Source organism: Phasianus colchicus, chromosome 15 (genome assembly GCF_987193195.1).
Source record: "Phasianus colchicus chromosome 15, bPhaCol1.hap1.1, whole genome shotgun sequence".
Classification (NCBI taxonomy): domain Eukaryota; kingdom Metazoa; phylum Chordata; class Aves; order Galliformes; family Phasianidae; genus Phasianus; species Phasianus colchicus.
Genome location: NC_143450.1, coordinates 13,726,218 through 13,752,194, shown reverse-complemented (window position 1 = coordinate 13,752,194; position 25,977 = coordinate 13,726,218). Strand labels below are relative to the sequence as shown.

The following is a 25,977-nucleotide window of genomic DNA, read 5'->3' as shown; positions in this document are numbered from 1 at the left end:
GGAATACTGGTAGCTCCTGCCCTGTTTGCAGCCCCTTTTCCTTACCACGTCTTTGTGCTCGGCTGTTGCCTTGCTTCTCTCTGCCTGGCTTCCAGCTTGGCTTTTGCTAAGCACTAGGGTCATGCACAACGTATTAACGTGCTTAGCCTTCACCCACAACATGCTTAAGCTGTATTTCCAACCCTACCTTAGTGGGAGCAAGGGGCAGTGACCAAAACTGGGGGAGAAAAAAAAAAAAGATGGCACTCTGCAAAAAGAAAAACACTTTTATTTTTAAACTCTTTCTTTACAAATGTATTTGTAAAAGTTTACAGCATAAAAATAATATCTCATGGCTATAGATGTGACATAGTACAAGTCCTACAAGTCCTGTAAACCTAAGAAAATGTTAACTCTTTGGTACCTTAGTCTGAACTCTGTTTTTTTCCCTTGCCCTCAGGGTGGTTTCTGGCAGACGGCGTGGAGGCAGGTGCTGTGCAGTTCAGAGATGCTGCAGAGTGACAGCGTGAATCCCCTTCTTCAGATCTGCCCAGCTTTACACAGACAGATCTCAAGCTTTCCTACAGCCCAAACCCAGAGCCCCGTGCCTGTGGTGCTGCCCACCCCAGCCCCAAGCCCTGGCTGGGAAGAAGGGGAAGAGCCATTTCTCCCTTCTGGCCCACTTCCCCTGGCTGCACGTCTGCACTGCACTTCTGCCTCCCACGCTGTGGGGCTCCACCACAGTCCCATTGACAGGTGAACAGAGACAACTGAGTTCCATTAAAGTCCGCTGTGCTCTAGGATTCTTAACACAACACAAACAAACACTAAACGTGACACTCTCACTTAAAAAAAAAAAAAAATAGTAACACGCTCAAACCGAGAAGGACAAAAGACTTAGAACCTGTGCACACGTCAGTCTGAGAAGCATCTTAAACACAAAAAGAGACTCCGGAGTGTTGCATTAGTTTCTGGGATACACTTAGGTATGTATGAAATAGTGACTGGCAGTAGGATTATGCGTATACTGGTGCTGATAACAATTGACAGCTGCAGAGTAAAATATAATCTACAAATAAAAGATATTGCACTAGAGATGGGCCCAAGCTGTGGCATGTCTCCCTCTGGGAGGGCACCCAAGTTTGGGTCCACCTCTAAACATGAAAACACATCCAAACAAAATTACTGATGGTCAAAAGTAAAAACCTGGAGGGACTGGTTCCCTTCAGAATCTCACCGGAGAAATCATGGCTGCAAAACAGCTGGGCTCAGAACAGCCAACATTTCTGCTGGCCCTGTTCCCCTGGGTCACGCCAGGACTGGAGTGTTGACAGCAGAGAGAGGGAACGGGGGCTGGAGGCAGGTCCCCACTTGGGGTGAGCTCACCCTTCCTAAGCCATTTTGAGGAGAGATTTCCCAGCTCAAGCTGGAGGCTTGCTTTGCGAACTACACTGGTAGGGTGGTGGGAATAGTGGAGTAAGGATAGGAAAGTACCACAAAGTGCAAGAGCTGGCCCTCAGCATCACAGGGCCAATGGCAACTATTTGGTCATACTTCTCTAGAGAGGGGAATGGTACCATTGTGGCGTACCTGATTTAAGAAAGAAGAGGGAGATGGGTTTTGCTGACAAATCTAATCCCTTATACAGCCAGAACAGGTTTTGATGTTAAGAATAATTAAAATGAATGTACATGGGATAAAATGCAATAGGCATCCAAGTGTAGCTAATGCCCGGCTAATAGGACAGGGTACCTGAGATTCCCCATCAGGGACAAGAATTAGACGTTCGCTTTCAGGACTGTGGAATGGTGTTTAATAGTGGGAAATTAGTAATTCATCTGTACAAGATGGAGCTTAGCGCAGGTTTTGTGAAATAAAACAAATGGCCAAAGGTGAGAAGGGTTTTATTGACAGGCAAATCTTTGGGCTGGATGGAGGTAGTAAAAGTAGCTCTCTAGGGCTTGCTCTTGATGCCTGAAGTATTTAATATTTTTATTAGTTAATCCAGCCCAAAAATAACAGTTTGTTAATGAAATGTGCTGATGACCCAACGTCTGGAACAGCAGGGAGTATTTTGGTTAGAAATGCTGGAAGAGTAGAAAGATGTAGGTGTTAAGGTTGGTTAGGGGATGACTCCAAACTACCGCTATGCTGTGGCTTGGAAAAGGGCAGCATTATCCAAAGCTACACAAGGCAAGACAAATCCAGGACAGACCAGAAGGTATTAATGCCCTGTGTGAGGTCTAGACTTGACCCAAACTGGAGTACTGGATACTTCTGATCACACTTGGCAGAGAAAGACAAACTAAAAAGGGAGCTGGTGCGGACAGCAGTGATCAGATGTGCCATCCTACGGGCTCAAGTTGCAGTGACATGCATCCTACCAAGCACCTTGCATGTTAGAAAAATACAGTGGTCTGACCCCAAGGATCTCAGAAATCATCACTTCTCCACAGTTAGGATCATTTCTGGAACCACAGAAGATGGCTCCTTCATTACAATCAGGAGAATCTAGTATGGAAAAACAGTTGTCATTCACAGTGCGTTTCCCACAGGGGATGGGGAATCTGACCACAAGGACTGAAATACTCCACCAGCTGCCAATAAAAATGCTTTTCCTTAGCTTCACATTTTACCAAGTGCATCAACCTACAAAATATCTACTCCTCTTTTAATTGCTCAAATGGCAGCATTTCAATGATAAGACAACGTAAGACAGAAGCTATTTTGCTGATTTTTTTTTTTTTTTTTTTTGGCAGAAATATCAGATTAAATGAAAAAATTCAGTGGCTTTGAGGTGGCTGAAACCCAAAAGATGCGGACTGAATTTTCAAATTTGCCTGCACAGGTTTTGTGGGGTGCACAGAGAAATGTGCATGAGTAGGCAGCACAAGGGTTAATGGGAGTGGGGGTCATGCTGCAGAGCTCTGCAAGGTGAAACTTCTCCTTTTGGAAAAAAAACCCTGCCAATTTCTGTGCTGTCAGAGCTGTAGTTTTGGGGTCTAGCTTTTCTAGCCCTGCAAGGCTGAGTGGCTGTGCCCAATCCCCAGAAGGTTGCGAGGTGTCGTGGCAAACAGCTTCCCAACCTCTCTCCCTTTCTGTCTTTTGAGATGTCCCTGGGCTGGTGTTCTGGCATCCTTATTGCTCCCCCTAGTCTTGCTAGGGCTCAGGAAGGACCCACCATCCTAAGAAAGATGGTGTTTGGGTGAACAGTCTTTCACAAGGGAGCCCTTGTTTTCCAAAGACAAGACATAAAAGTTTTGCAGCCATAGGAGTTATCCGATTTCCCAGCAAATGATCTGGGCTTAGTGGCAGTAGAAGATTAATGAGTAGCTATATTGCTTCCTTATACTGGCCCTGGCTAGTGGATTAATATATTTGTTCCCTTTAAATCATCACTGGAGAATAATTAGCTTAGTGCCCACGCAGACAACAACACTGGACTGCCCTCTTTGCTACAACAGCAGAGTCACTGTGAGAGCATTTTGTGTTCCTGGCCCTTGGGACTCCTGGCTGGGCACAGGATGGCTCTGGGTGGGAGGGCAGAGCTGTGCCCCAGAGCCACAGGTACCTGTTGAGCTTGTGATGCTCTGTCCTCTGGAGAGTCAGGATAGGAAAATGGTGATTCAGTATCTGTGAGACACTGGCTGGTCTTTCCAGGCCTTGGCTGTGCTTGGAGAAAAATCCACCCAACAGCTGGAGTTGGGTATTGCAGCTTCTCTAACCCCCAGCAACAAATTCCAAGGAAACTGTCTGTCCTGGTGGCATTTCGCAGAACCACGGTGTGGTTGGTGCTGAGACCATCAGGGAAGTGCTGGTGCGGAGGAGCAGGAACTCATTGCCATCGAAAGAGTGTGGAAGGGGAAGAGGCTGGAGCATCTTAGCAACGTGGAAAGTGGTGTCTCTTGTGGAGATCTAACCCACATCTTCCACTTCAGAAGAAGATGTTGGTCTGTGAGATGTCTCCTTCCCACAGCGGTTTGATCGCTGAGGAGGATGTGGCAGTGATCTGGAAGATGCTGGGCACTGAGCCACCTCTTTGTGAGGAGGGAAGGGGATGGCAATGGGGGAAATGTCTCTGATTCCCCACCTGACTCTGGCAGATGGAAGAGAGGGAGGAATACCAGGACAAGCAGGGATGTCCCAATGAACAAGCATAAAGCGTGGTTCTCTGCAATGCCTGGCTCAGCCCCACACCTGGCCTCGCCGTGGGGAGATGCCATCAGTCCAGCTCTGCCTACAGAAAGCTCTCCTCCACCTCGTGGTGCCCCAGGGCCAGCTCCTGGCAGCCCAGCTGCAGGTCACATTCCGGCTCCTCGTCCTGCTGGGGGCCCAGGGGGCTGTCACAGGATATTGTAGATGATGTATTGGCTTCATTCAGAATAGAGCTGAAGGGAGACAAAGGGAAAAGATATGAGTGCCTATCCTGAGTTTCCTGATGAGACAGGGTTCCCAATGAATGAGAAGCATCTTGAGCTCCTTGTCAATCTTAGCATCTTTCAGGAGCTCTGTACCCTGGGTTGTGTCATCTCTTATCCCCAGCTGTGCTGGCTGACACATGGGGATGAGACAAGACACCATTTAGCTCAGAGCCCTCTGGTTCACCTCCATCCCTGGGTGCTCATGGGGGTAACACTACCCTCCTCTCCTAGTAAACCCATCCCTGAGCAGAGCATCCCTATTTGCAGTTGAAGCCCCCCTTCTTCAGTTTTGGGCAATCCTGGGAAGAGACGCATTTAGAAAAGACTTTTCTACCTGGCACGGCTGATGGAGGCCTCCTGAGGGAGGTCACAGATTGCCTCAGGCTTGGGGTCAGGAAGAGGGATGATGTAGTCGTTCTCTCCCCCGTTCTGGTGCACAGCTGTGTAGAGGGTTGGGGAGCTGGAAGGGAGCCTGGCGTTGTTCAGCCCAGGGATGGTGGGTCTTGTGCGAACAACAGCGGGGTGGTCGCTCTTCATGAACTCTTCATCCACCTGCTGGTACCTCTGCTCTCACAGGATACCAGAGAAACAGAAAGGTCTTGTGAGCAGAGAAAACACACAGATGTGTTTGCTTTCCCTGTCTGCCAGCTTCTTTCCCCAGGGGCTGACATCTAGCTGCATTCAGCTACCCTGACTCCACCACAGACACATCATGAATGTTTCCTATATGAGAGATCAGCAGCACAATTCCATGGCTCGAAAATATCAGTCAGCAGCAGGCCTCTGATCTTCAGCCAGTTCAGATTTCTTTCTGATTGCTGAGAAACCAGCTGCCTGGTGATGACAGCTGTCTTGCAACGTCCCCAGGATTCCTAAATCACCTCCTCTGGCTGTTCAAATTATTGCAGCCCAAATCACTGCAAAATCCTCCAGCACAGCAGCTAATAATTATTAATTAGGGTCTCCAAACCTTCATCAAATGCCATAAAACCAAGGTGGCATCCCTTCAAAGAGCACTGACACTTCTGTAGCCCTCACCACACAGTCCTTGCACATACCTTTCTGTAGCAATCCACCAGGAGGTTTCCCATAAGCACCACCAGCTGTGAGAAGGATGGTCTGATCTCAAACTTCTCCTCCCAGCACTTTTGCATAATATCATAGCTAACAAAATGGAAGAAAGGGCACGTTGGGACTTAGCAGGAAAACAGAAGAAGAACTGCTCCTGTCATTTCTGCAGGAGTTAACATGTGCAGGGTTATAATAACATGTGGAGGCCCAGGATTAACATGTGCAGGCAGCACTTACATTTCATCAGAAGCATGGGTAGGTTTGGACATCCGATAGCCACGTTTGATGGCATTGTAGAACTGTTCATTCATAGGCAGTTCAGGGTAGGGAGTCCCTCCTGGTAAAAAGGCAGAGCAGGGAATCAGGCTAGTGCAGAGCCTGCCATCTCCATGCCATCATGCTTTTCACACCAAGCTTTCCTGTTTGCTTTATGTTTTCTAATTTACCTTTTCTGTTTCATTTTGCTTCCAAATGCCCACGCCAGCATGGGAAAGAAGGAGACACTGAGTGAAGTGCTACTCTGATGCTGGTAGAGTTGGGACTTGGGGATTAAGATGGACCTACCTTCTGAGTTTGGGAAAGGATCTTGCTAAAGTGCTACCATTTCTGTGGACACAACCGTGATCTCCACGACACTTACCTAGAGTGAATATCTCCCAGAGAAGAATCCCAAAGGACCACACATCACTTAGGGTGGTGTAGAGGTTGTTGAAGATGCTCTCAGGAGCCATCCATTTAAGGGGCAAGAAGGTCTATGAGGAACAATTGGAATAAGAAGAGAGTCAGATGCATCTACAGCATTTGTTTCAACAAGAAAGAGTCTGACACAGTTTACAAGCAGAGAAAAACCCCTGACAGCCCAACATATCTGGTGATCAGCATTTCTTGGAGGGATCAGTTTTCTCTTTTGTAGTGCAGGATGAACTCAGCAATCAGGAGAGAAGAACAGGTGTGCTACATCCACTTCCATCATGGACAACAGCCTGTCTGCCATAATGAGCTGTCACAGTGTGCATCTCTGCGCCTTGGGATGATTGCACTGATTGCACAGCGTGACCACAGAACTCCCAGAGGGAAAGGAAACCAGAAGCTTTGGAAACCTAAGGCTAAGCAGGAGAGGGCTATAGGATGACCAGAAAAGAGCTGAAGCTCCTGCTTTTCCTGTTCCTACACACGTGGTGACACAATAAAAGGAGCCTCACTCAATCAGTGTGTGCAGCACTGGCTGTGCTGTTCTGGAGATTCACTTGCACAACAAATACCAAAATAATCTCCAGGAAGAACTGCAAAGAGGCCCAGTTTCATTTCTTGTTTCATAAGGAAAAGCAGCTATATCAAGGCTGGACAGGAAAATCACAATCTCTCTGCAGAGGGGTCCCCTGCCAATATGCTGAACACTTGGCTGCTGCGCCATGCAAATGGGACAAATCAGGAGGGAAGCTGAGTAGTTCATTGAGTAAATAAAGATTGGAGTTTGAGGGGCCTGGCACCACTCTTAACTCCCTCAGACTCAGTTTCCCTGTCCGCCAAACGGAGCCAGTTACGTGTCCTGCTTTGCTTAGGGTTGCACATTCCCAGATGCTCAGTGCTGGAGCAAACACACTATTGTTGAAAGCACAGGGAAGGTTTCAGGGAAGCTCAATAACAGCTCCATCCTCTCTTGCCTCGAAAGACTGGAGATGTCTTTCTGGAAAGTAGCTGCTTGCAGGAAAGCACTTCCTCTTACCCTGTGGTCTGGTGGTTAGAGCAGAAGACTGTGGACCTCTTCCCAGAGTGGCCAGTGACTCACTGCACCACTGTCAAGCTCCCTAACTTTGCACTGCTCCTGCTTGCAGCTGAGAACCATGCTCAGCACCACGCAGAGGATGGACACAGCTCTGCTGCCACTGAAGGGCTGTGCAGGGCACAGTCCAATAGTTTTGCTGTTGCAGCCAGATTCTTCTCTAGGAGCTTGGAGATACAGCCATACAATTCTGCTATTCCAGTGTGCAGAGCACATCAGGTGCACGATGGTTGGCTGGTGATGGTTAACACCATCAATTGGGACGGCCACGTCACCACCCCTGGGCACAGTAACAGACAGGGGGTTTGCTGGCGCCAGCCCCAGAGCCCTACAAAGAAGGGGATGGCATGGCTCCTGGTACTCACACTTCCTTTGGAGATGTAGTTGGAATCCCTCATGATGTCTCTTGCCAAACCAAAGTCACAGATCTTCACCAGCTTTCCCTCGCAGATGAGGACGTTCCTGGCAGCCAGGTCACGATGCACACACTGCAGGGAGGCAGGGCACTGTCACTGGGAGCAGCCCCAAATGGCACAGAGAAGCCCAGCTCCAGCACTAGCCCATTCTTTTGCTGCAGGGACAGGAGTCATCTCCTTCACCTTTATGGACCTATATAGCTCAAAGCCACTAAAGGACTACTTTATTTTTGCTGCTTACTGGAACAGACACGCTGGCAAGGGCCCTATGTTTGCCAGACCCTACCAATTAGAACAGTGATGTTACATCACTGCAAAGTAAGACTGTGGGAATTTGGAGCTCCTCTTCTGTGCTCCATGGGATAGCACTGACTCTACACTTGTGGAGATCACACTGTCTGGCTGGAGGCAAAGAGCCAGAAATTTCTTTCTGCATGTCATTCATACCACCCCACCCTGTCTCTTACCCTTGCCCTGCATGATGTTTCACAGAGAATATGTTACTGCCTGTCCTAGGCCAAAGCCAGACCTTAGGAAGCCCCCATAGCCTGGTCCACTCCATTGGCTTAATTACCATTGAACAAGCATTTCTTAAGAGGCTTGGGAAGCTTAGAGCATGTGGGGCAATGTGAATGTCCATGGACAGTTGCAGCTTTGCTCTGGAATGCCCTGTGTTTAACACAGCAAGGCTATCTGTTTGCAGCTGGTCATCCCAGTAAAGGATTATGTAACATCACAGCTGTGCTGCACAGGGCTTGGAAGGAGCTCAGAGTCATGGAATTTGAGGTGTGAAACTTGGTCTGCATCAGAGTAGCTGGCGTGCAAGCGCAATCACACTGATCCTCGGGGATATATTTCCAAAGGAAAGTGGTTGGCAGCCCTTCCATTGCACGGCCACTTGTTTCTCAAGGAGGTCAGCATGGACAGAGGGACAGTGAGATGAACGTGACCACAGGCACAGCACAGCATTCTTTGCCTCCATAGGCCAGCCTGCATACATACATTTTTGGAAGCCAGGAACTCCATCCCATTGGCCACTTGGAAGCTGAAGCCCACCAAGTCCATGTAGCTGAGGAGTGGAGATTCATTTATCAGTGTCACCCGGTCTGTTCTTTCAGGAGCTGGAAGACAGGCAAACACAGAGGTTGGTGTGACATGGCACAAACACAGACTGCAGCTGGCAGAAGGAACCAGCTCAATGGGGACAGTTCTGGCCCTATCAACACCAGGACAGAGTCTGAGGCTCCCAGCATGAAGCTGTATTAGTATCAAAGGTGACCTTTGCAATATGACCCATCCAGCTCTGCAAGCAAAGGCATCCTGCAACCCAAATGCAATTTCCTTTCCCTTCCACTACAGCTGAGCTGTTACCTGATGGGGAATAGCTGTCCAGCTCGTATGGAGTGCCATAGTTAGAGGACTCAATGTCAGCGTACTTGACTTCACCCTTCATGTCAGACATGGGCACATAATCCAGAGACTCATCCTTGCTCATGTCCATGTAGCCCCCATCGCTCTCGACAGACAAGGAGAGGTGACTGGAGGGGGAAAAAGAGACTATTCAGACACAGTGGAGGGCAGGAGATGCAGGGTATGGAGGAAACGATCTGCAGCTCCCGAACCCTCAGCCCCAGCATTGAAATGTCTCTTGGCAGGGAAAGCAGCTCTGTGGCATACAAATGGCACAGGTATCTCCTTCCAGAAAGAATCCTCTGGGGCTTGTGAGGCTGTGCTTTGTGCTTAGGAGGGTCTCAGCTGCCTTCAAGCACAGGGGGCAGCTGTGAAAATGCCCTAATGCTGCTCTATTTTACTGTTGCTTTTGTGTGCTGGAAGGAAGTGCTGCTTTCTAGTTTCCCATGGGAGTGTTTCTCTGCACTGATGTGTCTGCACCTCTTACAGCTGGCAGCTGGATGAAGGACTGTTTCCCTTTCCTCTTAGCACCTCTTGTGCAACTGCACTCCTTCTAGCACTTCTCCCTTAGGCACAGTAGCAACACAGACTGCACTGAAAATGCACAGCTGAGGTCCCCAAAGGCTAAGATGTGCTGAGAAACTCCTCTCTGTACTCAGTGAGTGGCAACTGTTATGCTAGCAAAGTTAATGCTGCCAGGGAATATTCCCAATTGGCATGGAGCAGCCAGGGTATGTGTTAGCATCAGCCTCCAGGACACACAAATTGCCTTTGCTAAATCCCTGCCTGCCAGGAGCTACAGGTAACACTGTGCAACCATGCTCCTTTGCTAGGCCAGCATTTATTTTACTGGCCTGGAGGAAATGAAAGTATCCTTCCTGGCACTACCAGCTTCCCTCAGTGGTGTGGGCTAAGATGGTGCAGGCAGCAGGGAGGAGGAGAAGGCTGCTTTCCAGGCACCTCTGCACATGGTCTTCCTTGATGGTGTTCCCATACAGCTCTGCCTCCCGGCGGGCCTTCTCGCCATAGGACTGCAGGAAGGTGTGCTTGTTGCGGTGCAGGTAGTCCACCAGGTCCCCATAACGGCAGTACTCGGTGATGATATAGATGGGCCCTGGGGGAAAAGAGCACTTGTGTCATCTTTACTTGCCCCTGTCTGCTGCCCAGGGCAGTGATTTTTGTCCCTTGGGGACATTACCGGATTGCAGGACCGTGGGGAAAAGCTGTCTTTCTGGGACTGAGCATTTTCGGAATTTGAAATTTATGTTTGGGAAGGCAGGTGGGGCTTATCAGAAACATGCCTTCCCAGTTTCACGTGGGTTGGAAAGAGAGGCTTTCAGAGCCCCCTGAGGCTTTCCCAGGGGAAGGGTGAGTTGTTCTGAACTAGAAATCAGCAATTATTCTCTCTGAGGATAATTCTCACTCTGCAGCACAATGCAAGGTAGCAGGGAAAAGACAGGGCACCTGGCATTCAGTTACCTCCTTTGGTGCAGGCCCCCAGCAAGTTGACGATGTTGAGGTGAGGTCCCAGGTGGCTCATGATCTTCAGCTCAGACATGAGGGCTTGCTTCTCACTGCTCCGGGCAGTGGCTGTTGGGGACAGTTGATATGAGCAGCAAGGTGAGGAGTGAGCACCTGGGCATCATCCAGCCTTGTGGTGTTGGGGTGGGAGAAATGGACAGCGTGAGGAACTTACACTTGAGCATCTTGACTGCAACTTTCATGGTGGACTGTGAATGGCTCAGGCCATGCGCTGTTGCCTCCACCACGCGTCCAAAGGCACCGGAGCCAAGAGTGCGTCCTGCAGAGAAAGGTGAGGTTGGTATGATCACTAAGGATAGGAAAGAACAGGAGAGGACCTCGGAAAAGGCATGTCTCTTGTCTGAAATGGCACCAGCCATCCTGATGGGAATGGCAGTGGTGGAGAGTGAAGGTGTTTGGCACTGAAACTGGTTTGTGGCTAGTTGAGAAGGGAAGGAGCTGCCAGCCACAGGGAAGGAGAGTCAGAAATAACCATGTGCCTCATGCCACAGGGAGCAGCTAGCTTCCCACAGTGGCCCCAGATGCTGCAGGATCACATCATATCCCAGGGAATCTCTGTGCTCTGCCCGGGTTGCTCTCTTCTTGAGATCCCAAACCGAAAACCATCACCCCCAGACAAACAGGGTTCATCAGAGGGACCTGCAGAGCCTTTACCTAATACCAGCTTGTCCCTGGGCACCTCCCAGCTGGAGTCATAAGGGAGCTGCATGGGATCCACATAGATGTACTCGTGCCCATCAGAGCTCACTGACTCGATCACCTTCCAGCGGATTTCATAGCGAGGTTTCTGGAGAGGGGAGCAAAGAGACAAGGGAGATCAGAGAAGCTGAGGGACAGGGAGGGCAGGGGGACTGTGGATGGATTTTGTTAGGGAGTCTTTGGCCTCTGCAGTCATTGCCACCTTCCATGTCTAGTCTACAGATGGCAGGAGGCCAACAGAAGCCAATGATCTCTGACATGGATAGAACATCATCAGGCAGAAGCTCACAGCTTTGCTCTCCCCATCCACCCTGACATGTGCAACAACCTGCAAATGCTGTCCTTTTTTACCTTCTGCCACAGGACGATCAGGATGATCAGGGAGATGACAGTGAGGACCAGCAGAGCCAGGATGACGGAGATGATGACCACTTTGAACGGCAAGGCTACAACAATAAGCACAGGGTCAGCAGTCAGACTCCCACCCCTGCAAAGTCAGGGTGACCCAGGGAGAGGGGTTATCAGCACAGAGGGCTCCCTCTCTCTTCTAGTCACTGTCCCCTTCCTGCTACATGCCTCCCCAACGGGCATCAACCCCAGGGGTTGATGATGGACTGATGATCCATTGGGGACCTTAAATCAGATCCACACATCCATCCCAGGCTGTCCTGTGGACTGGAGTCTGACTGGGGACAGTCCTGTTCTCTCCTCCTGGTTAGACCTTCCCAGCTGAGACCGTCCTTTCTGCTATTTGGGAAAGCATGTGGTTGTTTGGGTCTGTGGCACCATCTAGTGACCCTTGGGCTAATAACAAGACACTAGGGACCTGATCAGTTCTTGTCCCTGGAGGGATAACCCTGTTTAGGGGTGGGAGGAGAAAGGTCATGGCCAGTGGGCATGAAGGCTACAGATTGCTCTCAGAGCAGCCTTTCCTACTCAACACAAAGGATGCTTCATTTTGGGCAGAAATATCCAGGCTTTCCGCCCGAGGACTGAAGCTATTAGAGGATGCTGCTGGCTCCCAGCACCTCCAGGCTGGGGGCATAGAGAGGAAAGTCCATCTCCCCACCTCCAATGTGAACACCTCCCACAGCACTCACTATTTGGGACCAGAGTGATGTCTTGGGAGTTGGAGCCCAGGAAGTTTTGCACAGTGCATCTCAGGAGCAGGGGTTCATCCACCCTGTGCAGCTGCAGGGTGCTGTTCACGCGGAACACCTGCAGCTCTGCATGGTACGTGGCGTTGGTGTGCAGGCCAATCTCTGCAGAGTTGTTCCCCAGCAGCTGGGTGGGCTGCCCCTGGTTGCCACACCTGGACCGGAGGAGGATAAAGGCAGCTAAGAGGCAGCCAGACCCATGCAACACCATGGGATGTGCAGCTGCGTGGGCCAGCAGAACACAGTGAAATAGAGTCTATTGTTTCTAAAAATGCATGAGCCCTGTCATTCCCATGGGGTTCATCTCTCTGCTTACCATTTGATGTTGCTGCAAGTGGACCAACTGATCTCTGGTTGGGGCATCCCTTCAGCAGAGCATGTTACAGTCTGCTCCCCGCTGCTGGCACTGCTGTTTTCCTTGAGATCCACCACTTTGGCTGGCACTGAAACCAAGAGACACTGGTGGGAATTAATTCTCGGTGTTGAATGCAGATGAGGAAGGGAAATAATGGATCCCCATTGTGGCACAGGGTTGATGTGACAGTGAGGTAAGACTTAGAGCAATTGCGCCTTATTTTTGAAACTAAAAGCAAAACCAGAAAGGTTTGAGGTGGTCACAGAAGAAACCTGCCCCTATCCATTCTGCTTGTATAGCAGAGGAACTACAGGACACCTCTGCATCTGTAGATGCATCTGCATCTGCACCCTTGGGACAACATTAAAGGCCATGCTGCTGATGTCTGCACTGACTCCTTGTCCCTCTTGCTGTAAGACCAAGTGTGAAATATTTCAGGTGATCTTTTTCCTCACTCTAATGCTCTTCTTTTGACCAAAACCACCCCGGATCTGTAGTCATAGCTGTAAAGCCTTCAGGCTGAGAATCCTGGAGCAAAGGATGGAGCCATCCCCTGGGACTGCCCCTACACACCTTGGCCCCATGTCTGCATGCACATCCTCACCATTTATTTGCAGATGGAAGGACAGCTCTTGTGCATCGTCCTCATTGGAAGCTCGGATGGTGTAATATCCTCCTTCCTCCTGCTTCACCCGCACCAGGACCAGAGACGTCTGGTACCTGGAGAAGACACAGCCATGGAGTGCATGTAGGAAGGTACCTGGTCACTGACACTGCTGGAAGGGATCGGCTCCCACCCAACTAAGGAATGCACAAAATTCACTCACAGAAAGGTCAGCATTCAGCCACCATCCCGTGCCCAACCACCATACCATGCACTACCAGTTTGTGTTGTGAATTATCCCCTCCCTGTCCCCTGGTGAGGGGTGATGTGCCCTCACCTGGTTTCTGACAGGTTCCTGTTGGTGATGGTGAACTCGCTGCTGCTCTCCATGGTCAATGTCTTGTTGTTCTTTAGCCACACAATGTTTGGCTGTGGGTAGGCCTCCACATCCACCTGGATGATGTGGCTCTTGTGGACCTCAGCATAAACTGTGCTGGCCAGGTGGGTGTGGAAGCGCACAAAGCCACGCTCTGAGAAAAGGCAAGAAGGATACAGGCTTCAAGGAGAGACCCGGTCACCTCTATGGGCTATCATGAATCTGGGATAAAACACCCTGAAGTGATGGAGCAGCTCCAGATCCATCCCTCAAGGTCTCAGGTCTGTGCCCAAGGAGAGTATGGGTGTGAGCTCACAGGCCAGGTAACATGCAAGGAAAGGGCTGTCAATTTTCAGGGATGGGCAGCCTCCCTCAGATGACATGAAGGGAGTACAGGTGTAGGTGGAAGGTTGACCTAAGAACACATTGGCACTGCACAGTGCAAAAAGAGCTCTCACGCAAACCCTCAAATAAGGACTCCCAAAAGTTATGATGGGGGAGTTTGGATGTGTTGAAGCCAAAAAGTGGGCAGGGATGCCACGGGGTGAGGGCTGACTTTTTGCCATGGTTGATGAGAGCAGGGGTGAGAAGGGGAGGGAGCTGGAGGCTGTGCAGAGAGAGGAGTTTGCCATTCTGGAGTGACACCCGTGTGGGTTGTTGCTGCCTCTGACAGCACAGTGACGCACCGATCACTTGGACCGTGATGTCTTTCCGGTCTGTTTTCTCATGGTAGCCCTCAGAGACATTGCAGACGTAGGTCCCACTGTCCTCTAGCTCTGCATTCTGGATGATGAGGATGGAACGGATGTCATGGGTGGATCCAGGCAGGAAGTCGGTCACTGGCTCCACAGCCTTCCCAGCCTGCACAATGGGGACAAGAGATACTGTGTGTGAAGTCAAGAACATTTCATGCCAACAGAGCTACAGAGCCAGGCTCACAGGGAGGGAGGAGAAATGGGCAGAAGACCTTAGTCAGTCTACAATGGGGACAGAGAACATGCACCATCAAAAGTCCCTGAGATAGACAGCCTTCATCCAAGGATCTCCCCATTTTACTTCTGCCGTGGCATGAAGCTTCCTGAATGTTTCTATGATACTGATGAGGGATTGCCATGGGACACGTTGCAAATGCTGGGGTTGGTGCACTCACCTGCTTGCGTGGATAATCCCAGTTGAAGTTGACCAGCTCATTGCCGCTGACAGTGCACATCAGGGTAACATTTTCTCCCTGACGCACCACGGTCTGCACCGCGCTGATGGAGACGTTCACAGATGAGACTGTGGGAAGCGTCAAAGGAAGGGATGATTAATTAAGGAAGAGATGAGTGGACACCCAGTCCATTTATCTTAGGTGGACTTATTCATTTGAAATCTCTTCTACGAGGTATAGATCTGACACTTTGGCAGAACCTATTCTTTAATGGAGACAGGGCTAAATCCAGCCCCTAAATTGATCAGGGACATCACTAAGGAGAGGGGGAAATATTTTCTCTCCCATCCCTGTTGTTTTGAAGGAATGGCCACAACAGCTACAGAGATACACGAAGATGAGGGCAGCTCACCCTGAATCCTGTAGACATAGAAGGTGTCTGAATCCACCTCTTGGTCATCCACGATTGCCTGGCAGTAGTAGGTCTTGTCCTCAAAGAAACCTTTGAAGCCCTGTTGTGGGTCATAAGCAGCTGGAATGGGATTCTCCACTTTCTTCTCATAGAGGGTCACCTGCAGCTCTGGGTTGGTCACACGGCATGGGATGATGGCCTCTGTGTAGCCCGTGATGAAGATGAAGAACTCTTCAGAAGTGATGGCGGGGAGAAAAACTAAGGAGGGATCTATAGGAGAGAGAGGCACACTGGTTACACCATGATCTCCCCCACTGCTTGCTCCAGCGTGCCACACATGGGAGTTTCCATGCAGAGGTAGGGATGTGCTGTCCCTTACCTGGAACATAGATGTAAAGGGATTTCCTCTCTGCTCGCTCTGGAGCCTGGTCGGAGCTGTAGAAGCATGCATACTCCCCTGTGTGACGGCCTGTCACGTTCTTGAGGGTGAGGTTGCTGACAAAGACCCCATCCCTGTGCTCCAGCAAGGCAGTGAGAGGCTGACCATCCCGCTCCCAGACTAGCGCGCTGTCCCCATAGCACACGAGGGAGAAGGTGCTGTGGAGCCTCAGGACGAGCTCAGCATCTTCAGGTTCGATGTGCAGCCCACTGCCCCCAGATGTTACGTCCAGCAGACCTGGGACAGAGGAGAGGTGAGACCACATTGGACATCTCTGAAATCCAAGGACCAGTAATGTCCAGTGTCCTTAGGAGACGAGGAGTAGGAGGCTGGTTTGGGAGGGATTCAGGCACCCGCTGAAACAGAGGGTGCAAACAGGGCTGCTGTGATGCTGCAACACCAGTGCAAAGGATATTCTTGCTGAGGACAGAGCTGGAAGCAGGAGTGACCTAGACATCTCCAAGATGTTTGCTTGTATGCATCCCATGCGCTGGGCCCAAGGAGCTGACAGCATATAGTACTGCTGACTTAAAAATGAGCTGGTCTCATAAAGCAGAGGTAGGTCTCAGCTGCACCATCAAAAGCTCAGAAAGGCCATGCTTTGGTGGGCAGGGGGAGAGGAGGAGATGAAGGAATTAATTGCCCGCTCTGCTGGCTGTTTCTCCACAGAGACAGTGCTAACATGACACGGGCTGGGCTGAAACAATGTCAGTTTAAAAGAAGGTAAAAAAGGCATGAAAGCAAAGCCTTGCAGGAAATCCTATGGAAGCAATAGAGCAGGCAAGGTCTTCCTGAACAGCTTCCATGTCTCCTGGCCTCAATGCTTCACCCAGATGTCCCAATGGGGCTGGGAAGTGCACGTGCTCCCCCATGGTGTCCCTGTGGGTGGGGTTAGGGTTTAGAGTAAGGGTTAGAGTTAGGACTGGGTCAGCAGAGCCAGTAGATTCAGGAAAGATGGATGCAGGCAGTGCAGCCCTGTGCCTTCCTGTCCCATTACCCATCTCCTCATCACCCCAGTGATGGGAGCATCCCCAGACAGCTTCTCTATGAGGGGTCCAGTCCTGCTCCCATCTCCCTGGGCCACCACTCACCAGTGAGGATGAGGAGCTGCAGTGATGCCTTCAGAGAGGGACAGAGCATGGTGGGCTCCACGACCCAGTGGCCCAATCCTGTCAGGAACAAAGCAGGATTAATGCAGCACTGCTGGGCTGAGGGTCCCCTCTCCACTTCCCCTCTCTCCAGTTTTCAGCCTCTCTCTTCTGCTGCTGACCTCATTCTCCCTCGTGCTGGATCTGCTGAAGGAGCAGATCTAAGGCATCTCCTGCTGGGAAACAGGGACTGGGCTGGAGGCTCCAGGAGCTGTGTCAGCTCTTGCTCATCACAGCTCAAAATGCCTCTCCCCAACAGCAAAGCACTGCCTTTCTCCCTCCCCTGCCTTTTTTCCCTATTAGTTTTCACTTCCCTCAGTCCCAATGAGATAAAACTTGCTAAAAAACAGACACCCCCCCCTCTCCACAGTCCTCCCACATTTTCTGCTTCTTTCAACAAAAGAAAACGCGTCCAAAAACATTCCCTCCAAAAAAACAGAGAATTTCTTGTATTTCACTTTCAAAAATATGCATCTTCAGGGAATAATTTTGTTTTAGGATCCCTTTTATCAACATTTCTCAAGAAGTCCTTTTAACAGAGCATACCCAGCCCTCCCCGAAGCAAACTGACGGCTCAAAAGAGATGGGGCTACAGCTCCCTGACAGCAGTGGAGCCATCCCCTACACAACAGGATGACAGGCACAGAAGGGGCTGAGATTCGGGGACCCCAGAGCCAAAGCTGAGGTTCAGAGCTCTCACACCTCCATCTTGAAGCTGCTCCCAAGGCAGACCCCGAGGTGAAGCCCCCAGGAGCCCTCCACCTGAGGCTGGTGGCAATCTGAGCTTGCTGGCACTGCCTCTTATCAAATGGGTCTGCTGCCTCTTGGCCCTGAAGTGCTGTCTCTCTTTGCTGGATGTTGGGAGGAAATGGTTTTTAAATGACGTGCACTTGTCAGATGTTTTTATTATTCTCTTGCTTTGGCTCCAAAAATAAAAAAATAAAAATAAAAAAGAAAAGAAAAGAAAAAAAGTCTGATCTACCAGCAAAACTCTCCAGGCCTCCAGCTTACTCAGCAGTTTTCCTCTCCTCCTCCATAAAGCCCCTGGGTGACTCCTCTCTTCTGCATTTGCTGGAAAGGAAGAGAGCACTTAAAGGAAAGACCTGGGGGCGGAGGGAATGAAAGGATGGAGGGGAGATTCAGGCTGTAAATGGACACAAGCTGCCTGTCAGAGAGGTCTGGTGCCACCAGCAGCGCCCTGGTCTCTCCAGGATCCCTGCCAAGCAAACCAGTGCTCTGCTGGATTCAGGCTGCAGCGAGAACCAAGAGCCCTGCAGCCTCCGCCTGCTGCCTCTGGCTGCCTCCCCAGCATTCAAGGCTGGTTTTAATAAAAACGCTGGTTTTGCAGAAAGCCTTTTCTCTTGGAGATGCTTCCTGAGCAGAGTGGGAGGGTGGCAACATCTTGCGAATAGCTGTGACCTCTCCCTTGTTTGTCTGCTCTGGCTGGGGTGAGAGGCATGCTTGGAAATGCCAAGCTTTGCTTGTTCTGCAGAGCCTGCCCAGCAGACAGATCTTCCTCTCCTTGTCACAGCAACGTGTGCTTGCACACGTGCACAAAGAGGCATTTCACAAGGGATGTAAACGCACCCAGATCTCTGCTTTGAGGACACTTTGAGCCTCGAGGACACTTGTTCCAATCCTCAGTCTCAGATTTTGTTCTCAGTAAGAGCACCAATATGCACCCTATGAGTGCCAGGCAATAACCTGAGGTGAGGGTGACCCTACCCAGCAGTCCAGAATCTGGCACACAGATGTAATCCCATCCTTGAACCCAAACATTGTCATCTACACAGTGCTCAGATGCCACAGATTGTCTCGTTCCAGCTCTATAGGTGAAAATGGGGTCATAGACCTCTCAGATTCTTACGCCCTTCCCAAGGACCAGCAGCTGAGCAACCTTAACTATGGGAGTTCCATGGGCAAGGTTCCTGCCCTGCAGCAATGCCACCTCCTCAGCACAGCCTGGCAGGCACTGAGGTGACATCCCAGCTCCTGTCGCTGTGCTGAGATCCTCCACAGCCCCTCCTCCCCACTACGGTCCCTCAGTGCTAGAACAGAATCTCCTTCTGCCCCTCTCTGGTGCTGTGACACGAGGGCAAGCCAGCCGTTTTCTCTTGAGCTGTGTTGTTTATTATTCTAAGAGAAGAATTTGGCTGGGAAAGGAGAGGGCGGCCAGCAGGCTGCATTTATACACTAAGAGGTGCGAGGGGCAGCTGAGAGCCCTCAGTTTGTTCAGCACAGAGCACAAGGGAGGCCTTATTGTGGCCCACAGCTCCTCATGGCAGCCTCAATGATGCTGGATGTGGAGAAGGGCCACATCCAATCTCTTCTGGGGATGATGCCTTCCCACCATAAGGAAGGCCATTCCTTCACCATCTCCTCCCCATAGCAGTGCCTTACTGGGGACCTCAAACTTCACCAAACCCCGTTCATCTATTACTGTTGCTCCATTCCAGATCTGTGTCTTGTTTGAACGAGAATGCTCAAAGCACACTGTGTGGGCTCAGTCTTGAAATCTTCTTGGTATTTGATAGCACAAAGGGGAATGGTTTCAAACTAAAAGAGGGGAGATTTAGACTGGACATAAGGAAAAAGTTGTTTGCAATAAGAGTGGTGAGGCACTGGCACAGGTTACCCAGAGAGGTGGTGGATTCCCTGACCCTGCAGACACTCGAGCACCAGGCTCTGAGCCACTGATGTGGGCGTCCCCGTTCACTGTGGATGAATCAGACCAGATGACCATTAAGAGTCCCTTCCAACACAAACGATTCTATGATGAAGGCAGAAACGTGGTCCGACAGTGCTCAGCGCACCCTGCCCACCCCTGAGCCCTTTTGTTTCTGTGCTGTGTCCATTTCTAGTCCTTCAATGGGAAATCAACACAGATGGGCATCAGCACCAACCAACACCCTTGCCATTTGCTGCCCACTGCCTAAGCACACCTTGACCACATTTCTTGCCTCTCACACACAACCAAGCAGAGAAACAGAGTGAGGGTCCTACAAGCACCCCCAGCGCTGTGGGAGCTGAGAAGCAGCCTGCCAAGCTGCACACAGGGAGGGGTAGGATCTGCACGTCCTGCAGCCTCACCACTCCTTGAACAGAGCCCAAACTCCCTGTGACCCACAGCCCTTTAGCAAGACGTGCTGTTTGCTGGAAATCGGGGTGTAAAACCCCCCTCAGCACAGCCAGCTGCCCTCGCTTTTCCTCTGCCCTTTCCATTTCCAGCCGGGCTGCGATTCCCGGCGCTCCCGCTGTACTCGCTGGCCCCGCGGTCCCGCCAAGCAGGCAAAGGACATCTGGTGTGAATTAGTGGGAAGTAAAATACACTTTATTTTTTCTTTGTCTAAACTCATCTGAGTCATTAAGTGAGATCATGAGTGCCCGCGCGCAATGAGAAAGCCCTGCATGGATCGCGGGATCGATGCCCGGCACAGCCGTGGTGTGGGGGCTCCTCCTGGCCTGGGTTGGGGGGAGATGTCCCACCCCATTTAGAAGGGGAACTGCTCCCCAAGCAAAGGCTGCTGAGACCCCAGCCTTGCTTGTCTGCCAACCCCTTGCTCTGTCCCATTTCCCTCTGCCACCCTCCCCCCGCCTCTGCGACTGCTTCTTTCCCACCCTTTAATCTAAATAAAACTGAGCTTTTTTTTTTTTTTTTTTTCCCTTGGCTGGAACTGGCTGGAGTTGCAACATCTCTCCTCTGGGGTCCCTCGGCTCCCATGACACCACATTTACTCACAGGCCAGATTATCATCACAGAGCCCTTTTTCTTTTTTCCCAGCACATGGCTAGAATTAGGCAGTGCGCACACGGGGAGCCCATCATCCCCAGCCTGTAAACAGCCGATGATAAAACACAGAGGTTGGAAATCTGAAACTGGAGGGACTGGGAAGTCCTTGGGGTCCCACAGGCTAACCCTGGAGCATAAACCTTCTTTTGCACATCGACATGCAGATGCAAACATGGTCCTGATGCTTTACCCCTGTGCTGGTGACACCAAGCGATGCTCAGCCCTAATCCCCCCTCTGGTTTAAGCCCATGGGAGACAGAGGAAATGAGTGACCCATCTAGCACAAGTTCAAAATAAAATGAAACATCTGTTTGGAGCGGGGCCAGCATTATAAATAATCCCCCAGCCTTGAGTGTTGGTATTCGTGGCCCTTTGGGTTGCGCATGCTCCCCCGCTTCCGCTCGTGGAAAGCAGGCTGGGCACAGGGCTGCTCCCTGGAGCCAACAAACCTGGCGCAGGCTGTGGGAAAACCCTGGGAGGGGAACAAGGGGCTCTCTTGTAGTCAGGAAGAAGGGATGGGGTGCCTTGCTCTTTGCCCCTTGGTCACCTGGACCAAGCTGTGGCATTGCACACAACGTGAGATGCTCGTGTGGGCAGTAGGATCTGCTGAGCCCCACAGCTCACCCTCTGCAGGCAGTGACTCCCCTCCCCCCCGGGGTACAAATGTGCCTCTCGGGACCATTTCACGCTTCCCCAGTGCCCCTCTCCACCAAATCTGCCCATGGTCATCCTCCAACTCCTCCATCATCTCAGACAGTAAAGACATCTTAGGGAGCAAACACCACGAGAACATGAGCAGTGTGAGTAATGAGCGTGGGTGCAGTGCCCCCAGCCACAGGGCAGCACCCACACAGCTCCTAGCATCACTTCATTGCCATCCCCAGGAAAAGATGGCTCCAATCATGCAGCGAAACATGGAGACTGCCAGGTAGTGGCAGCTCCAAGAGCAATCTGTTCCCTTTGTCCTTAGGCTGTAACATCTGGGGCACCTCAGGGTGTCCCCATCCGCTTGCCTGATGTTTTTCTAGCTGTGTAGCTAGAGGATAAGGAATGGATGCAGGGACAAGGGCACCCCAGGGCTTTCCTCCCTCTCTTCCTTCAGCAAGGAAAGCTAAGTGCTTTGCTAAGGTACTGTCTCCTGAACCTCTGAGTCCCCTGCTGTGCTGGGCTGGGGCCAAAGGTCCTGGATGGCTCTAATTAACCGCTGATCAAGGGGAGAGCAATGAAGATAGAGACATCCCCCTGTGCTGTGCATCCCCAGCCCCACATCCCTGTGAAGGGAGAGCAACCTGATCCTCGCCTGAAAATGTCCATGAGATTTGTCCATGCTGCCAGGGAGGAGGAAATAATTCCCATGGCTGCATCGGCACTTCTCTTCTCAGCTGCCTGCAAGGGACTTGAGCTTAATCGTTTTGTTCTGGGGTTTTAGGCTCTCGTGGCTGGGATTAGCCACACGACAGCTCTATGGTTGGGGATGAGGAGCAGGACCCGGTGTGCCAAAGGCAGCAGCACGCACGAGGGATGGGGCCTGATGCAGTGCCCTGCTGCTGGGGCTGAACGACACCCCCGCCTCATACCCAATACCACATCCCTTCTCCTTGCTGCAAAGCAGGGACAAGCTGCCAGCTCCCTGTGCTGCAAGCTGGGGCCAGGCTCCACCTTCACAGAACAACAGAGAAAACCCCAGCTTCTCTCTGCTCTGATGCTCTACAAACACCTCCAAAACCCCACAAAACCCACAGACCCACCACCTGCTCTCCCCAAACCCAGCTTTAAAATCACCGAGTCCTACGCCTGCCAGAGTCTGCCTTCCTGAATCAGACCATATTCTTCCCATCCACTCCCACACTGGAGAGAGAAACTTGGCAGGAGAGGACAGGACCCTCTCGAGGAGCGCCCTGAGCAGAGTGGGGTTCTGTTCTGCAGCCATTTGCTCAGCAAACCCTGAAACGGAGGTGACTTTCAGTTTGCAAGTGGAGAATGCGCTTTCAGAGAGCAGAGCTTGAAATGGTTTATTTTCTGCTGGCCCCGATTCAGACAAACCCACAAGCAAACATATTTTTTTGTATAAATAAGACAGTGTGTCTCGCCAGTTAAAGCAATTCAAACATGAATGTAGCAATTTAATTGGTGCCAATTACTGTGTCTCGGTAGCATTAAGATTTCAGTCACAACCTCCTTTGCATGGCAGACGGGCCAGGAGGGGGAAGGCAGAGGGAGAGCAGGATGGGGCCCTGCTTCTTGCTGTACCCTGCAGAGGACACATGGAGAAGCCCCCTTCCTTAGGGGGGAAGGCACCTCCTGCCTGTACAACCCTGCTTTGCAGCAGCACCACACACCTCCTGCTTGCTTGGCAGCATCATTTCTGTGAGAGATTTCATGAGGAATGTTGAAACATGGGCAAGGTTGTTCCACAGCCCATGTCCCAAGGATGAGGAGAAAGCAGGGTGTAAGGGTCAGGACATCACGGCCAGCATCCCCTGCTACAAGGCCAGGAAAGGGACAGACCCATGGGACCCCCCTGACCTGCCCCAGTGCCCCTCTGATCATCCCTGGCACGTGTCCCCATCCCTGTCATGTGTTCCCATCCCTGTCCCAGCCAGCTCTGCTCCAGGAAAGTGCTGCACTTCCAGGAAGGGCCGTCCATGCAGAGCGGAGTGGGGCAGGGAAGCCTAATTAAGCAACCCTTAAAACAAGCCTCGTTATGTCCAATCTGTCCAATCTGCCTGGCAGACCCAGCCCCCAGGGAACAATCCTGACCTATAACCTTCTCTCCAGGGGATTTCTTCCCCTCAGTTCAAGCACAAACAAACAGACTGCACCAAGAGCCCCAGCCTCACAGTGATGGAATGTATCCAGCCCACCGGTCCCCACTGAGTCCCCAGCTCTGGGGTAAAGGCAGCACCAGTGCCACCACTAGTGGCTGTGGGCCAGCAGTGTTCAGCCACCACCACACCTCTGCTCCCTGCCTTTTGCTGCTGCATCCAGGGAGATGCTTGGCCATCCAGCACCCATCCAGTTTCAATTTGGCATCTGCTGCTGGAGAGCATCTCCTAAGCTCTGGTGCTCACAGACACTTCTTGCCCTAGTCCCAGGGATGCTGTTCTCTCTGTAACACTGTTTTGCATACCTTGGGAACACACCAAACTGGAGTCTGAAGGAGATCAAGAACTCATTGCCCTGCTGCAGTGCCCACGTCCCCCCATGCATTTGCTTCCCAAAACCTGTAGTGCTGAAGGCACCCTGCCCACCAGAAGTTAGTCTTCCACCCCATTACACATTGACTTTTTCCTTTGCACTCCCCATGCACAAATACTTCATGTTACCACCCCAGCACCCGTGAGCACCCAACCCTATCTATCAGCCGCCTTCTGTTAGCCTTCCATGGACGCTCTGAGCCCCCCTCTGTGCTTTCCCCAAGCCTTTCTCTGTGTCCATCCCTCAGCACTGCTCTGTGCTGGCTCTGCCCCCAGCCCTGCTCCTTCCAGTCCCACAGGAAGCACTGCTGGTTTCCCCATGCTGCGCTGTAATCTGGTTTGTGTCCAGCATAGCCTCCAGATCCTTTCCCACAGCATGAGCTGCCTGGGCTCTTCTCTCCAAAGATCATGTACAGACATTTAATAGTTTCTCCCAAAGTACGGTGGGCTGCTGCTCCCAGCCTACTCCTCCCTGAGGATGCAACCTCCCCTCCCCCCATGTGCTCATGGGGAGATGCACAGGACTGAGACCTATAGGACCCCACTGGAAGCACCCAGGACATTTGGTGACCTCCTCCCAACTACAGCCCTTAGTGCCAAACCCTCTGCTTTCAGCTCTCTGCCTGCTGCTTTAGCAGAAGCCCCAAGTGCTCCAGGGCAGGGATGGAGCAGCACAGTATCCCTTTGCACCCCCAGCTCCACTCCCTATTGGCAGATGAGCACAGGAGCAGGATGCTCCATTCCCACAATGTCCCCAAATGTCCTGGTGCGACTGTCACAGCACTGCAGGATATGCAGACTCCTGTCCCCAGGCTTTGCTTCAGATCTGTCACCACCCAATGGGGTTGGAAGCCTCAGGGACAGCTGAGTGATTACCCACACCTGTGCACCTTGGAGAGGCCCACCCTGAATGGGTGCAGGCATTGAGTGGGTCTTGCAGATGTCCCCTGCATGCTGGCCTGGCCCACAAGGGACAGGAGAGCCACTAAGAGCAAGGACTGGAGAGGGGTGGCCCCAGCTGTGTTTGGATGCATTATCACTGTTCTGCTTGATGCAAGCACAGGGTGAAGCTGAGCATCGCTGCACACAGCAAGGACCTGCATCCCTGTGCCAACCTCCTGCAAACCCATCCTGGAGTTGCATGGAGGTCAGCACGAAGCCCCTCCTGCTGCCTGCAATGCTCTGCACCAGGCTCTCCATGGATGGGGCAGTCAGACCTTACAGTTAACATCCTCTGCACCCAGCTCTGCTTGCAGACCCTGCCTGTGACAGCACAGTGGTAGATCACTGGGGACAGAAAGCAGCCCTCTGACAGCCCAGCACAGCATAAGGAGAGACCTGGGGCTCCCCAAGGAAAGCAGAGGTCCCCCAAGTCCTGCCACAGCTACAGCATCCCTTGGGGAGGGTCACCCCACATGACTTCACCCATGGGATGACTTTACCCATGGAATACCACCAAACTCTCCAAACCCCCACCCTCACAGGGCTGGTGGGCCATTTCAGGGTTCCAACCCCCACATGATCCCCATCAGCAAAGCCCCCTCTGGGGTCCCACATCCCACCCCAGCTCCCAGCCTTACCTCACGTGGGGTCCCAGCGAGTGAGTGCTGCTCCACGCGTCCACAGCCGCCCCGAATTCCTTTCTCTCCTCCTCCGCTTTCTTTATCTGCAGCCTGCGGAGGCTCTCTGCCCTCCCAGCCTTCCCCAGCTGGCAGGGCTTCCCCGCATAGAGAAGAAAGATGAAGGGGGGGGGGGGGTTGTTGGGGGGAGGGAGAAAAGTAAAACAGAAAGGGGTGGGGAGGCTGTGCCAACACTGGGGCAGAGCCAAGCCGCCGTGCTGCGCCCTCAGCGCATCGCAGCCCCCCGACGCGCAGCAGAGCGGTGTGCGGGGCGGTGTGCGGGGATAAATACCGCAGCCCGGGAGGAGGGGGAGGAGCGGCGGGGCTGCCCCGCAGCGGAGTGCCGCCACTTCCTCCCCTCCGCCCTCTGCGGGACACCGCTTCGAGCCAAACTTTCGCTTAAAGCCCA

At 51.8% G+C, this 25,977-nt stretch overlaps 1 protein-coding gene across 2 annotated transcripts; it reads right to left on the bottom strand.

Moving 5' to 3' along the window:
- Nucleotides 1-246: 246 nt before the first annotated feature.
- Nucleotides 247-25,977, bottom strand: PDGFRB (platelet derived growth factor receptor beta). Of its 2 annotated transcripts, XM_090150675.1 has the most exons (24): nt 25,530-25,977; nt 17,945-18,033; nt 16,906-16,983; nt 15,755-16,051; nt 15,376-15,645; nt 14,964-15,091; nt 14,500-14,674; nt 13,775-13,967; nt 13,438-13,553; nt 12,795-12,921; nt 12,422-12,633; nt 11,673-11,767; nt 11,277-11,409; nt 10,777-10,881; nt 10,560-10,670; nt 10,041-10,194; nt 9,042-9,208; nt 8,673-8,791; nt 7,620-7,742; nt 6,112-6,223; nt 5,709-5,808; nt 5,459-5,564; nt 4,735-4,964; nt 247-4,367 (listed from the first exon to the last, which is right to left on the bottom strand). In XM_090150675.1, the coding sequence occupies exons 3-24, from the start codon at nt 16,952-16,954 to the stop codon at nt 4,217-4,219; spliced, it is 3,273 nt and encodes a 1,090-aa protein (XP_090006801.1). In that variant the 5' UTR covers nt 16,955-16,983; nt 17,945-18,033; nt 25,530-25,977; the 3' UTR covers nt 247-4,216. The 2 variants fall into 2 exon arrangements, with proteins under 2 accessions (XP_090006801.1, XP_031454146.2); XM_031598286.2 differs by lacking the exon at nt 17,945-18,033.

What these genes read in the sequence shown, in the direction of transcription:
- PDGFRB (XM_090150675.1), bottom strand. Translation starts at nt 16,954, where the DNA reads ATGCTCTGTCCCTCTCTGAAGGCATCACTGCAGCTCCTCATCCTCACT. An exon ending in ACTTGCAGCAACATCAAATG is followed by an intron (nt 12,634 to 12,794) that starts GTAAGCAGAGAG and finishes CCTCCGGTCCAG; the next exon opens with GTGTGGCAACCAGGGGCAGC. An exon ending in TGATCGTCCTGTGGCAGAAG is followed by an intron (nt 11,410 to 11,672) that starts GTAAAAAAGGAC and finishes TCCCCTCTCCAG; the next exon opens with AAACCTCGCTATGAAATCCG.